This window comes from Thermobia domestica, chromosome 4, assembly GCF_964235325.1.
Source record: "Thermobia domestica chromosome 4, izTheDome1.hap1.1, whole genome shotgun sequence".
NCBI lineage: Eukaryota > Metazoa > Arthropoda > Insecta > Zygentoma > Lepismatidae > Thermobia > Thermobia domestica.
In genome coordinates, this window is record NC_137457.1 from 248,486,331 (window position 1) to 248,502,374 (window position 16,044).

At 35.6% G+C, this 16,044-nt stretch overlaps 1 protein-coding gene across 1 annotated transcript in view; it reads right to left on the reverse strand.

Annotated features, from left to right (window-relative positions):
• The window catches only part of RpLP0-like (ribosomal protein LP0-like), a 46,063-nt gene that overhangs the window by 16,118 nt on the left and 13,901 nt on the right, over window positions 1-16,044 (reverse strand). The window contains exons 3-5 of the mRNA XM_081755692.1: window positions 15,129-15,278; window positions 10,427-10,578; window positions 981-1,057 (exon numbers count right to left, since the gene is read on the reverse strand). Of these exons, the coding sequence (XP_081611818.1) occupies window positions 981-1,057; window positions 10,427-10,578; window positions 15,129-15,278 (379 nt within the window). The remainder of the gene's footprint in view (window positions 1-980; window positions 1,058-10,426; window positions 10,579-15,128; window positions 15,279-16,044) is intronic.

Here is a 16,044-nt window from a genome sequence, read left to right on the forward strand (position 1 = left end):
ATTTCAGAGCGAAATATCACATTCAGGTCATGGAATTCTTATCTAACTATAGAATATACTATAAGAAAGCTATTTAGATAGAAAAATCATGAAGTTGAAAAGAGCCAAAATTTCCAAAATTCTCGTTTTTTTTCCAAAAAAGCCGGCTTTTTATGTGAAAAAAAAACATCGATTCAAAAAAGCCGGCTTTTTTGCATCTCTACTTTCATGACCGTTTTTTGATTTCGTGACTGTCGTGACCGATAGACACCCTGAACCAGGAAGAACAAGTACAGTAGATATGTATTGCCGAACACTGAATAATCTGCGACATGCCATCCAAAATCGACAGAGAGGAATGCTACGCTCTGGAATTCTTGTGACGTACGACAACGCCCGCCCCACACACAACTTCTCGTATTGTTGGACAAGTCAAAGATTTCAATGGGAACTATTTAATCATCCCCTTTACAGACCCAACCTTGCCCCTAGCGATTTATTTCTGTTTCTTCACCTGAAAAAGCGGCTTGCATCGAAGTGTTTCAACGACAGTGAAGTGCTCAAGACACCAGTTCTACATTGGCTGCACTCTCAGGTGGCAGATGTTTACAGAGAGGATATACCAGAAATGTCTAGAGATTCATGGTGACTATGTCGAAAAATAGCCAAAGTATATATTTGTGTATCAATTAGAATTAATTTTTCTTTCCATCACATTAGCCTTTTTCTTTAAGTGTCATGTACCTGTGTACCGTGTTCCTAGTTGAATTCACCATCATGGTAGGCAGGTGTAAAGTATCTTTTTCCCACACTTTTGGCGGTGTCTAGTTCCGTCCTTGTCCATTTCTGGACTGTTTATGAGGTAAACTTTTGTCTTGGTTTGGTGCAACGGAATTTCTGCTTTCAGTTTTTACCATTACATTTGGGACACCCTGTATTCATAGACATAAGAGCCAATTTATAAAAATCATTCTCTCTAGCATACTCTAATTACAGCTTACCAAGAGCCTAGATTCTGCGGGTGTAAGTATGGTACCTGCTTGGCAAAGTTGAAACTCCTCTAACAACGTTACAACACCTACAAGAAAGAAGAAAAATGCTAACACTGATATGAGGCCATTAAAAAAAAAAAAAAAAAAAAAAAAAAAAAAAAAAAAAAGTAATGCAATTTTCATTTGTCAATGCTACTGTTATTAACTAAGGTAGATTATTAAAAACCTGCGTACAAGAAAAATATGACAACATATAGTAGCTGATTAATTGTACCACCTCTATTAAAACAAGAAGTAACAGAAATCTATCGTTTCAGTTCCCAATGTTGATCGCCATAGAGAAAAAGCATTTAAAAATAGCAAGCAGAGGTTTTCCAACATAGACTCAGCGACTTCAAAACAGACCCCCTCTTCTCCATTACAACTCTACTGAAACCAGAAGTGATAAAATCCACCAATTTTAATACTGATCCCCAATTTTATTTATTTATACATATTTCTGGACATTACCGGCACTTACGGCACGTATGACAGATGATGTCTGTCGGTAAGCCCACAACCCGGGGAATGCGGGAAGCGGCCAGGGACCTTTATGTTAGGTACCATCCCCACATTTGCCTGGTGTGAATGAGAAAATCTAAAAAATCCTCACTCAAGATGACTTGTCTGAAAAACTGCTACAACTTTTCGACCGGGTGTCCCCACCGTTGATCCTCACATCCATTGAACAACCACTGTAACAGTGGAAAACGTTATTTCTAAATGAATATAGTCTCCATAGAATAGTTACAATCTTGAAAAATGAAATGAAAGCTTTGAGTTTTACGTCCCACGGTTATGCCGGTTAGGCTAAAGGAAACCGTGATTATGAGAAATGAATGAAATAGTGGAATGAAGAAAGTGGGAGGAAACGGGAGAACCCAGAGGAAACCCCCCACACACACGGTGTTTGTCCACCACAAAGTTCACTTGGCGGGAGCAGGGTTTGAACCCGGGACCCCAAGCACCAGAGGTGAACGCTCTACCACTGAGCCACCGCGGCTCCCAGATACAATCTTGATTCTACTGTACTATCGTAACCAAAGTAGCATAATTCTACCACTTCCGGTTTCAATATTAAACCTAATAGGATGAAAAGGATAACAGATGTCAAGAAACTCCTTTTCTTTTCATATGAATTTAGTGATTCAAGAAGAGGTTCAATTTCTCATTATAAATATTTCTACCGAAACTCTAAGTTGTAAATGTCACTTCCAGTTTTAAATCGGATTTTCAGAGCAAAACTGATAAGAGATAATAAGTATTTTTTTTCTTAAAATATAGAGTCCCAATAGTATCGTGTTTACTCGCGTAATAGTCGCACCTTAAGTTCCAAGTAAAAAATATTCGCCCAAAAAAATATCCCGCATAAAAATCGCAGTCTGCGGGACTTTTGTCTTTATGAACGAGACTTACTTCGAAATTGCTTATCTTGCGCGAATCCGAGTAAAAGAATTTTTCTTGTTTACTGAAACGACACACCCTTCTGTCAACAGAGATCAAGCATACTACTTTCACCCTTCATTTTATGTTAACACAATGCTGTATGTATCAAAATTTGAAATTGTTTTGGTCATAACGATAATTGAATGGCCGTTTTCCTCGCGTAATAGGGTAATTGTCCCAATAATTGACAGTATAAGAGCAGTATTTGACAAATTGCATGTTTTTTTACCCTTCAAATTAGTCTAACTTACTTAACTCTCGTGTAGGTACGAAGGCATCCTTCCTTCATCCATACACACCACCGGAAAAAATATAGACTGATAATTATTATTTTTAAATATATATATATATACGAAAAGTTGTTCATTGTACCAGAAATTGACACTGTGATTTGGGAGAATCACCAGTAATTGACACATCGTGACCCAGTAATTGACATCTCTTAATATCTTACTTCGAATGAACTACATAATTTTCTACCACCTTATCAAGCTAATTTATAACAGTTTTGAGATATTATTTTTGCATACAGCGGATGTTAATACTAAAATAATACAAATATTGATAACATAGTCTTGTTTCCAGTTGACATATGACACAAAAATTAAATACTAATAATTGTATAATGGAAAAGTAAAATATTTTCTAATACTATCAGTGAAATATTATCTTATTTGAAATGTCCTCGGCCCTAATGTAACAGCATCGCATAAAACAAGAATTAATGGTCTAATGATGCCAGAAAACCTTTATGATAGTTTCATCTGTCGGTATGAGCTTTTGATCTTGCGCATAACGTAGTACGTACTGTAGATTAAGGGAAGACACTTGCTTAAAGTCATATTGAACGCTCAGAAAGACAAAGAAAAATAAGTGAAAAGGGCTAGGTCCACTTAACTCCGTATCAAGGGGATATTTACCACTTCAAGTAATTATTTTTAAAAAGCGAGGTCGGTTCTCTGTTAATCACAAAGGTGTGTAAATTGTACAATTTTTCTGCAGTATCCTAGTAATTGACAACCCTGGATCTAGTAATTGACACCCCCTGTCAACTACTGGGATTTTATAAGAAATAATGTTTTTAACTCTACCAGTGAACTTCACTGAAATACATGGTATACAAATTTCTACTGATATTCATTGAGCTTAGGCAGATCACCAGTAATTGATAGGGCTGTCAATTACTGGTGATTGCAGCTAACCTGTGACCAATAATTGACATCCCCCCTGAAAACTTGGTTTAACTTTCAAGAAGCTAAAATTTTTGGTTTAGTCTTATCTATTAGTCCTTTAATTGCATTAAAAGATCTTTATTATGGTCTATTTGATATGCGCCGGAAACAAAAACAACTTTTCTTAAGCGTAACCGTTACTAGAAGGCTGAAAAAACAGTTGACTTCTCACTGTCCATCGATGTTCTGCTTCCTTTGGAGTACTACCACCTAGTGACAAATATTAACAGTAGTGTAGGATTGACAACACCACAAAGGAATAACAGGTGGCAGCATTTGCTGGTATCTAGTCTCGCAGTCTTGTTGCGGCGAAAAAAAAAAAAAAAACGACAGTGTCAATTACTGGTACACTGTCAATTATTGGGACAGTTACCCTAGTAGCAGTTGGATTTTCGCGTTAAAAAAAAATGGTACAAAAAGTGCGACTATTACGCGAGTAAATATCGAAAATCCTATCCCCCTTTTCCTCCTCTATTAAAACTGGAACTGATAAAATCTATAACTTTTGTTTAAGATACTGGATCTCTATAACTTAGAAGTCTACCACAGTTTCAGTTTTACAACGCAAAACGAATTCAATTGTTTGTTAAATATGTGTGATCTTATTCACAACTATGTGAATTTACTTTAACGTGTTCAAAGGCTATACTGTCAAGTATACAAAATTCAAACACATATTTTGGAAATTTATTTTTGTTGTAAAATAAGAAAACGATAATCAAGCTATCTGTTTAAGGAAATAACAGGTAACGCAGGCACCACACCATAGTTATTGGAAGTTTTCCTATAAGGAAATAAAAGAATAAAGAATATCATAAGAAGGTCTGAGCTACGCTCTTCGCTACAACAAGGAAGAGTCTGGATTCCGGAAGAGGATGGTGCTGCTTGAAAATGGGGAATTAAGTCGAGGAGTTCGAATTAAGATCTGAGAGTGAGAAGACAGCGTTAGGAGATTCATCAAAGCTGAATTAGCCAGTGAGTATTACATCTGTTTACGATGTTGCGATAGACATAATAGTTAAGTTTCTGTGCCATTACAATTTAGTAGATTTTGTAATTAAGATAATTTCGAGTCCTGACAGCTTCTGGTGTGATGTTGAAAATATCCAAAGAAATTCATTAAATACATCCTTAACTTGTCTTCAGACACGGTGTTACAAATTTCTGATGAGCTATGCTCTGCCCCCAAGCATAAAAGTTTCTTAGATATTAAGTTATTTCAGTTAGAAATTTGTAGCACATGTTAAGGTGGTGGCACCGGGTATTCAGCATGGAGCACATGTTAATATAGTGGTTTAATAGAACTTGGCACAGTGTGAACAAACTAATAAGAAAAGAGCTCTCGGAATGCTATGTTATTTTAATTAAAGGTTTGGTAACATTCTTAATATCAAGAAGCACCAAAACGAACTCGTCATTCACCATTCTCCTGGATTACTCACATATAAACATGTAACAAGTCTTCATGCGAAGGACAAACTAACTAAAATAAATAGCATTCTATCCTTACATGACCGCTCACTCTAAAGGAAGAACGTAGACTGAACGTATTCGAGAACAAGATCCTCACACGAATATTCGGACCCAAGAGGAACGGCAATGGAAAATGACGGGAAAATCATAACAAGGAACTACATAATTTAGCAAACATTGTTAGGGTCATCAAATTTAGAAGGCTCAGGTGGGCAGGTCATGTAGCCAGAATCGAAGAAAGTAGAAACTTTCAGTTTTAACTGGAAGTCTACTCGGGAAACGACCATTAGGAAGACCTAGGCGCAGATGGGAGGAAAATATTAAGATGGATCTTGCAGAAATAGGAATATAAAATACAAACTGGATCCAGTTGGCTGAAAACAAAAGTTAATGGAAAGGTTTTGTGAACGCGGCATTGAATCTCCGGGTTTCATAGGCCATAGAGTTGGTTAGTTTGCATTTTATTCTTGCTGTTCTCCAAAAGGGTTCTCTAAAAGGCATTATCTTCGCTGCTTTATTAACGACAGAAAAACAAGGCCATGATACTGCTAAAATCTAAATAACGTATACACCGAATTGGAAAACGTGGAGGAGAACTGCCACATGAAAATTCGCGATACAAATACTCCTTTGTCAATTTTTATATGTACGTTGTAAGCGTGGAAGATATGAGTTTTCATTAAACAATACGAACAAAACGGCATACTTAGTTTAACGTACTGCAGTTATACCCTGTAAGCTAAAAGGAACGAAATATAAATGCAAATAATTAATTACAACATCAGCCAGAAACACTATACTTGGAACTGCAAAACACTTCTTTACATGTATAATTCCGTGTATATAATCTCACAACCCATATACACAACACTGTATATTAAATCACATTTGGGGACGCGGTGGCTCAATGGTAGAGCGCTCACCTCTGGTGCTTAAGGTCCCTGGTTCGATCTCATCTCTCGCTACGTGAGTTTAGTGGCAAAGAAACACCATGTGCGTGGATTTTCTCGGGGTTCTCCTGGTTTCTCACACCTTCTTCATTCCAATATTATCATTCATCATATTGTTGCCGTTTCCCTTGCAGTATAATCGTGAAACGTTAAACTATAGATATACAAACATTAGCTTCTTCACATCCAACCACAAACACGTATATTATTATTATAAACACTGAGGCCTCACTTTATCCATACAAACTGTCGCTAGTCATCATCAGAATCCATAGCACAAAAAGCCACTGAAATATTCTCTTTCGCTTGGTATGGTACGTTTAAAGGTATTTTGTATCCACATGCATCAAAATTCTTTACCTAAGAGAAGAGCACAGGTACACTACTATGGAAGATAATGTAATGATTATTACAATGAAATCTTTATTTAATGTCCGAAGGTTACCCGTGTAGGTTAAAAGGAATCAATTGGTGAAAGTGAACGATAACGAAATGACTGGGAATGAGGAAGTGAGACGAAATGGGAGGGCTTCCTGAAAATTCACGAACACGATAGATATTTAACGGATCAAAGCAGGAAGCCTTACATCTACAAATGAACGCTTTGCCTATGAGCCACTGTGCCTTCAGTTAAAGCCATAATATTAATACAGATCTATAGTCTATTCGATTTCTTCACAGTCAACATTATTACTGATTTCAGTGAGAACGAACTACTCTAGAACTATCAGACCTTCACGGTTGTCTCGTCGGATCCTACAAATCTTACACTCTCCGAAAACCACAACAGTTCTTGTACTCGGTGCTGAACTTGTTATCAAAATCGAAGCAAAGAAAACAGTGTACGCTACTGTGAAAGAAATAGGGATTATTCGCTCATCTGAATTCACATTTGAACTTTACAAAAATAAAATACAATAAAATGAAATAAAATCCAAGCACTATTAAAAGACGAGCTACCAAAAATTAAATCTTTAAGTTTTACGTCTTACGGTTGTGCTGGCTAGGTTAAAGGAGACGGTGATGAGAAATTAATGAAATGGTGGAATAAAGAAAGTGGGAGGAAACGGGAGGACCCCGAGAAAATCCCACGCACAAGGTGTTTGTCCATCACAAAGTTCACTTGCCGCGAGCTGGGATCGAACCGAGGACCCCACACACCAGAGGTGAACACTCTACCACTGAGCCACCGCGGCCCCTACCACAAATTAATTCACAATATAATGAAACTCTGCAATGGGATTGCAATGAGTTAAAAACATCGTTTACTTACCCTAACTGCTTAATGCTACTAATTGGAAATGAAACTGCATACTAAGATTGTTTCACCATCTAATATGAATTTTAGTTATACGATACTATTTTAAATGCCTGATCTTCGCTCGGGTAGAACGGGTTTATGGAAAATATAGAAATTTCCCCTCTTCTTCCTCCTTTCTCAAAAGCTGATTTTTCTTCAAAAGAAACTGACGTACACGTCCACTGATTTTTAATAAGGATTTTATACATCAAGTTGCATCTCTCTACGTGAGGGGTTCGAGAAATACTGTGTTTTTTGGCATGCATTTTAAATGAAAATGAAATGAAATCTTTGAGTTTTACGTCCCACGATTATGCCGGTGAGGCTAAAGAAGACGGTGATGATGAGTAATGAATGAAATGGTGGAATGAAGAACGTGGAAGGAAACGGGAGAACCCCGAGGAAACCCACGCACACGGTGTTTGTCCACCACAAAGTTCACTTGGGCGGGGGCTGGGATCGAACCCGAAACCCCAAGCATCAGAGGTGAACGCTCTACCACTGAGCCACCGCGGCCCCAACATTCATTTTACATTCCTTCCTTCTCTTTAGGATACCCATTTTAATGAAAGTAACATGACAAAAACTCAAGTGCCAACTTTGTTCAAAAATTAACAATTCATCCGTTTTCCCGTAACGCGAGACGAACAACATGGATTTGCATGGGGAGAATATAAAAAGTAAGCCCCTTTCCCTCTCAACACCTCAGAAAGCATAATTTTTCGAGAATCCTGCAACACGTTCTCAATTACTTTTTATGAGAAGATTATATACCAATTTTCATCTCCCTAACTTGAAGGACTCGTGAGATACTGTATTATTGTCAGGGTGGATTGATTTAAATCAGTCTGATTTAAATCACGATTTTAATCAAGATTTAAATCACTTGATTTTTTAAATAAAAATCGTTGATTTAAATCAAATTCCGAAATGAATTAATTTAAAGTGAAAGTAAGTAAAATCCTGTTTCTGTTCTGTTATTTCGATTATGGAAGATAATAATCATAATACAATGGGACTCAAATGTATGTAAGCACAGTATGAAAACGAGTATCATATAGGGAACGATCAGGGAAAATCCCGTTTGAGCGGGTAACGGGTGAACCCTGCTTTCTTCTCTTTGTAACACAGGGTTTTAAAATTTCTATTCCAACGGGGAAATCACCATGGACATTTAAGATGAAGACTCTTTTGTGTCCACGTCTATTTGTTTGTTTCCAGATAATAGGGGCGTATTTAGAGGGGTCCGATCCCCTCTCCGAAAAAAAATAGATTTTAAAATTTTGGCGAAATTTATGTACTAAATACATAGAAGTTCGTCGGGATCGTAATACGACAAATTTTGGATGCGTTAAAATATCAAATAATACTTTTGATAAAGTGGATACTTGACCCCATTGCAGATGTGATCGCAGAAAATTTTCCGCGCCTGTGCACGAAAAATTGTCAGAGGAAATAAAATAGCCAACAGAAAAGTATAAAAACGTGCCTGCTATGTATAGATGTCTTAAATGCACGGACAACTTGCATTTGAACTGTTTTTCACGTCACATAAAGGATATTTTAACAATCACAAGTGTTTCTTCTGCTTGAACTGATCATCTTGATTTTTTTATTTTGGAATTCCTGCAGAAAATTTTTGACTTACAAAAGCTCATCGCATAAAGACAAAGAGAGTTCTGCCATCGGCTAATATATGGGATCAGAAAACGGTATTCACGAAGAAATTAAATATCGACTAAAAGCAGGGAATTCGTGTTATTATTCAGTCCAAAATCTCTTATCGTCGCGAATTCTGTCAAGGAATTTGAAGCTTTAAAATATATAAAACGATAATTATGCCTGTTGTGCTGTATAGTTGTGAAACATGGTCGCTTACGCTGAGGGAAGAACGCAGACTGAAAGTATTTGAGAATAAAATCCTGAAACGAATATTCGGAACCAAAAGGAACGGAAATGAGGAATGGCGAAAACTTCATGATGAGGAATTGCATAATTTATACCGTTCACCAAACATTTTTAGGGTCATCAAATCTTGGATTCTCAGGTGGGCAGGACATGTAGCCAGAATGGAAGAAAGTAGGAACGCTTTCAAAGTTTTAACTGGAAGCCCAATCGGAAAACGACCATTAGGAAGACCCAGGCGCAGATGGAAGGACAGTATTAAGATGGATCTCGCAGAAGTAAGAATACAAAATAGAAACTGGATGATTCAGTTGACTAAGGATAGAAGTCAGGAGAGCTTTTGTGAACATGGCATTGAACCTCCGGGTTCCATAGGTCATAGAGTGAGTTAGTTAATTTTAGGCGAAATTTGTGTGCTTTATATGTATTTCGTGCCGCTAGCTAGTTCCAATTGTTTAAAAATATGCCCCTGCCAAATATCAGCAACTTTCGTGAAAAGAAAAGTGTCATGTTGATATACATTGCTGTACTTTTTCCTTAATGCTTAAGAAACATTGTTTGGGATTGAAATAGGTTAACGATTGGGAATTAATTCAAAATTAAAACCTAATACTTTCACTTAAATGGCATAATTAACATTTAATACTAGTTCCTAATGCTTTTTCTTCAGTTCGCGACTTGTATTATACGAAGGAAAAGATTTGATTTAAATCAAAAAAATCGATTTAAATCAAAAAAATCAACAAAAATGATTTTTTTGAAAAAAATCATGATTTTTTTCCACCCTGATTATTGTCATAAATTTTGAATTCTCTCTTTTCCTTAGGATACATATTTTAATAAAGGTGACAAAAACTCAGTTCGAGATAAGTATTATCTATATTCAAACATTCATCTTTAAACGGTTTAGCCGTTTTCCCGTGATGGATTAGAAACAAAATCACTTTCATTTTTATTTATCAAGATAACATTTACAAACACAATGATACTGAATAACAGAAATGAGCATTTAAGATATATCAACACTAGTACCGGTCGGTGCTTTCTTATCCGAATCAGTCTATTGAAAGCACGACAAAGCTTAAAAACAACGTTACACTTGGTGCTTACCTTTCTTCAAAGTTGTCTTTAATCCCAATTTACGCAGATATGGTTCCATCGAATGCTGAAACTGCGGTAACGGTCCAGGTTGAATAATGTGTGTTTCAGTCGCTGTGTTTCCAGCACGAGCGAAGTCTGTTTCTGAATACGAATTAAACCATCTGGAAAATACAGTAAAATGATTCATGTAAAGTGAACATTTACAACAGCTGAAATTAACCTAAATTTAGGTAAAACAGTGAATAGCATAATAGGATATACAATACATTGCCTTTTCCTTAATGCAATTTGCCTTTTATTTACTTTCATACTCACTTATGTTCAGCTGTTTGTTGAGTATCAGTATTTCGTGTAGATACGTTTCTGCACTTTGGCTTTTTCTACACTCTATTCCGCATTGATTCTATAAACTTAACCACTGCCAACGCACTGCACAATTACGTTTTGGGCACTCAACAATCTTTTTGCCCATACATCAACAAAATAAAACAATGCTTGTACATCTGATATTAGATAATGAAATATTTTTTGCTCTCTGAGTAATTTCTGTGCTCAGGTTCCCTAAAAATAATTAGATTAATGTGTATTTGAATTCACGAGAATTAGAACTTATACATTATAGTTTATTACAGGTAAGTTTCTATTACCACTGAGTTATTTAATTTAAATTGTATACTGAATATTTGTTTTTCTAATGTATATATATATATATATATATATATATATTTTTCATGTCCTACTAGAAAAAAGCGAAGTTATAGAAGTTAATAAACTCCATATGCTTAAGGGAAACTAATTCAAGATACAAATTTCAATTTCAGAACTACTTTGCATGATATTTTTGCATCCAGGCCACTCTGACGAACTTTTTTTTTTTTTTTTTTTTCAGTTTTCTATAAATGTATATACATCACTCCCATTACTATGACAACAGGGAATGAGAAAGGATTATTTCTTGTGCGTCTTCCATATACAAAGCTATAACGAAAGCGGTATGAGACAATTTAGGGCGCATAGTGAAGAGAAGTACAAATACTTATAAAATTCACAGGAAAAATGGATAACTTGGACATTAGTCCCGCTATATCGTACGTATGTATCTGATTGTAGTAATGTTTATACTAAACGATATAGATATCTATATATTTAATAGGAAGAGAAGAGTGTTGGTTTAACTGAAGTAGGGTTCGGGATACACACTCTGACTTACGTTAGTCTAAAACTGGCATACTTCTATCGTGCTACGAAGTAGTGGGAGTATTGATGTATAGCCAAATCTTCGTGTGTATAATCATGACATAAACAGAACTCGTATCTTATCATAATGGACAACGCAGCAATTTTTACGACACTCTTTTTATTCACATACAGTGGACCCACAATTCACGATCTGCTCTAATCGCAAACAAATCGGTTCGCAAACAAATTTTGTGACCAATTTCTCCCTCGGCTCACGAACGATATTTCAGGGTACAAGCCCACACACAAGACAGTAGTCAGAATTCTACTCGCTCAGTAGTGGTTTCGCGCGTTTGCTGTAACGCCTTTGATACGTATTTACATACTAAAAGCCTACGTAACAGCTTTAAAGGCAACCACTCTCTTTCACAACTTTTATAAACCATTCATTCATTACGCCACAGCATGGTGGATGTTAGAAAACGACGATCCAAATAATACTGAGCCTCTTTACTGTCTTCAGCACAAAGACCGGTTGAAATGCATTTACTTAGCTTTATTAACGTCCAAAAGTTGTCAAGATCTGAAAACTTTACACTAAACGCTCGTTACAGAAAATGAAAAATTGTGTCATGATAAATCTTTCAGATGTTGGTTACTTAGAGCAGTAATCTCCCACTAGATGCTCTATGACGTCACAGTTTGCTGCTCGTATTCTCAGTCAACCATGACAAAGGAAGATCAAGAAAGTGACAGCAACTCGGCGTACATAGGAGACAGTGGTGAGAGGCAAGTAAGACGTAAGTCAATTGTTTTGCTGATTCATGACTAATTGCACATTGTAAACCTTTCCGCCTACCTCGTTCCTCCCCTTCTTTGTTTAACCTATTCTCTCTGTCCTGGGTCTCATCGTAAAAGCCCAATCCTACGTCACACAACAGTCAATGGAAAATATCTACTGTAGGGCCATATAACCAAATTGGGAAATTACATACTTTAACAGAAAAACAAATAATAAGACCATTTACTTTAACGTTATATTTAACTAAAGAAAATCTTAAAACCATCTTTGATCTAAAAATCTTAACTTTATTTCTATTTAAGCCTATTTTCGTTTTGACTAGTTTTCCAAGAAAATATATATTGCGAACTTAAAAGGAATATCTATAATACACGATTATAGTTAAAAATGACTAAGGTTAGGAATTTAAGGTTATCAGTTTATCTTTTATGGTATAAACGAGTTGTCCGTAATATCCGAGATGTCAAATGTTACTTCTAATCGGGAAGAGAAATAATTTTCCAGTATCTTTTTCCCCTTTTAGAGTTTTTTCTCTCTTTATTCAATTAATCTGTCCCCAAATCCCTTTCCTCTTCTTTCACTGCTACTAGTTTAAAATTTTATTCCAAATTTTCTGGTCATCATGGAGAATGTGTATGCTGTTTCTTATGTGGGAATTCTGCCAAGATCAAAAAATTTGCACTTTGTCTAGATCTAAACGACGTAACTGCAATTTCCACAATTTCCAAGGCTGTGACGGCTGCCATTATAAACCTTGGAACAACGTTTGGATAAAGATCAGTCGTCTATTTACTTCCGTCAGACAAAAGTTAAATAGTTTTATAAAAGAAAAGTTTGACGTTAGTCTTCAGAAGAATCCAAATGTTACCAAATTAGCAACAACAAAAGAATTGTCACTTAAATGAAAACGAAGATTGCCCCATTGATCTCAATTGATAAGGAAAAACAAGCTTTAGCGTCTAAAAAGATGTTTTATCTACAAATAAAAATGCACTTATATTTAACAACAGAGCAACAATTTACACAATATTATATTTATATTTAAGCACAACAGTTTTATGTTTTTCTTTCCTAATATAGAAACTGGATTGGCAAAAACCATGGTTTTTATTAAAAAAAAAAAAACTTTTTTTTTTTTTAAACAGGTTTTTATGGTTTAAATAATTTGCTCTCTATATTCATATCATATATGGACAAAAATAAGTTTGTTTCGCCTTGATGTTATTATGCAACAACCGGGTTATGCTGGAAGGGGTCACATAAGCTTAAAGCGGAATAAAAACCGCTTCTCGAGTTACATCCGAGAGAAATTGTCCTCCATTTAAACTCGGAACCAGAATTAATTGGCCACAAATGCGATACGTCTGCCGACTCACTCACGAAGGAATCCTGATGATGATAAAAAAAAAAAAAAAAAAAAAAAAAAAAAGTTGTACTGATCTTTACATGCTTCTTAATATAACTGTCAAGAGTCATTTCAGAAGGACAAAAAGATAAACAGTTGCACAAGTGAAACCATTACACAGAATTACATACGAACAATTTCAAAGTACTACGGAGTACAGAAGAACTAATTTAGTTCAAGTTAGTTACCAACGACTTTTATTGGTCCAAATTAAAGAAATACACTAACTTAATCTGCATATCAATAAGAAAAGTGAATAAAGATACGAATTATTTGAGTCCACTTTGGCTCAGACTCATTTATACATAAATAGATACCAAAGATACTTATTTCACTAAATGCCTCTCGTGGGGTCTGTACGACTCCCCCCACACACACACACTAAAAGTATGGCATTTTCGATGTATTTTATCAATAGTAAACATTGAAACGAAACAATATTTAGAATTTTTCTTCGATTGCAATTACATAACAATAATAACTACAAAAAATCACAAAATAAACATTTATAAACTTATAAAAAAAAGTTGCTTTTGTAATATAATCTTTTTGAGTAATGAATGGGAATTTAGGTTTGAATATAATACGAATAATATACGGGAGTGAAACGTGATAACCCACAAATATGTGTTCATCAAGATTTTACAAACACTTACACTTTTACGAACATTTTTTTTGCTTTTTGGTTTAAACCAGTTGGTTTTTTTGAAAAAACCAGCTGGTTTAAACCAGCCAACCCTGTATAGAAATGTTGTCTATAAGTTGTCTTCAATTAGATAAAATAGCAGTTGTCAGAATAGTTAGAAATAGCACCTTTGCTGACTTTTTCTCGCCTTATTTTAGTAGTCTTCCCCCTTCTTTTCTCCTACGAAAACCGCCCTAAAATGATAAACCTGGTAACGAGCAAGGCCTCTATATTGAAATGAAATGAAATCTTCCAGTTTACCGTCCCACCATTATGCCTGTCAGGCTAAGGAAAACGATTATTAAAAGAAATGGAAGAATTGGTGAAATAAGAAAGTGAGAGGAAAGGGAAGTACCCCTAGAAAACCCACGGACACTATGTTGTCCACCACAAACTTACTTCGTCGGGTATCGAAACAGAGACCCCACGCACCAGAAGTAAGCGCTCTACCAGTGAGCCACCGTGTCCCCTTAGGCCTCGATATTGTTGACCTAAAAATTCCTAAGCAATGGCTTATCAAATGACATTAAAACTGACCTTAAAACTAATACCATACTAAGCCAACGATGCAAATGATATCAAGGTAACAACTAAAACATAGGGCAATAGCATACGATACTAATTTTAATAATAAACTTACTCCACAACTTCATCTTTTGTCTTGTTTGTAAATAACATCCCACATTGGCCCTTCAGCTGTTCAGAGACTTTATGAAGATTCGGTTGAATTTCTTCTTCAGGGGTTCGTCCTAGTGCCAAAGCCATCACTTTGTTCTTTCCGAAGAAAAATCTAAAATGAACAGGAAATATTTAACAACACTCAGTGGTAATATTCCTAAACACACACAGACATTCAATTAGATCAAGACTAAAATTGAAGAGTTGGATGCAAGAACCAGGTAGATCCATTTTCTATTAGCGAATTTGAGATTTTCACATGTTCCAGTAGGAAAAGAACATTCTACATTGTGTGGAAGAATCATGCGGATCTGTTGATTATATACTGTGTTATAATGCAAAGAAGATATCTACATACAGTGTTCATCGTGAAGTTAGAGCAAGAAACAGGCAACTGCGGAAAAATTTCTAAAAGTGGACTTACCTGGTCCTTGCATCCAACCCTTCAATTGTTCCTTCCTTGTCAAAAATGAAATATCATTTACAACAAAAACATAAAAAACACCCGCAAGAAATAATTTACCAAAATTTGTTAAAATTCATGTTTATTACCTCTCCGTCTCGAAGTATTCTGATGCACTACTACAGTTTCTTTCTTTTTTTGAAATTTTAATTTTATGCTAGGTGTGTTACTTAAAATTATCAGCTCATTTATTTAAAATTGTAATTAGTATTTCTGGAAAATTGTATAAGTCAAAAGATGTCTACAAGTACGTTAAATTTAATAACCCACCCTTGCCAGCACGGCAAGGTGCCAATCCGTTGTTTTTTAAAAAAATAATACCATTACAGTTATGTGATAAAACAGCTTGATTTGTTTCTTACTTCTCTCTCTGGTGTATGTATAGTCTCTGGACTTCGCACTGAACAAACATCAC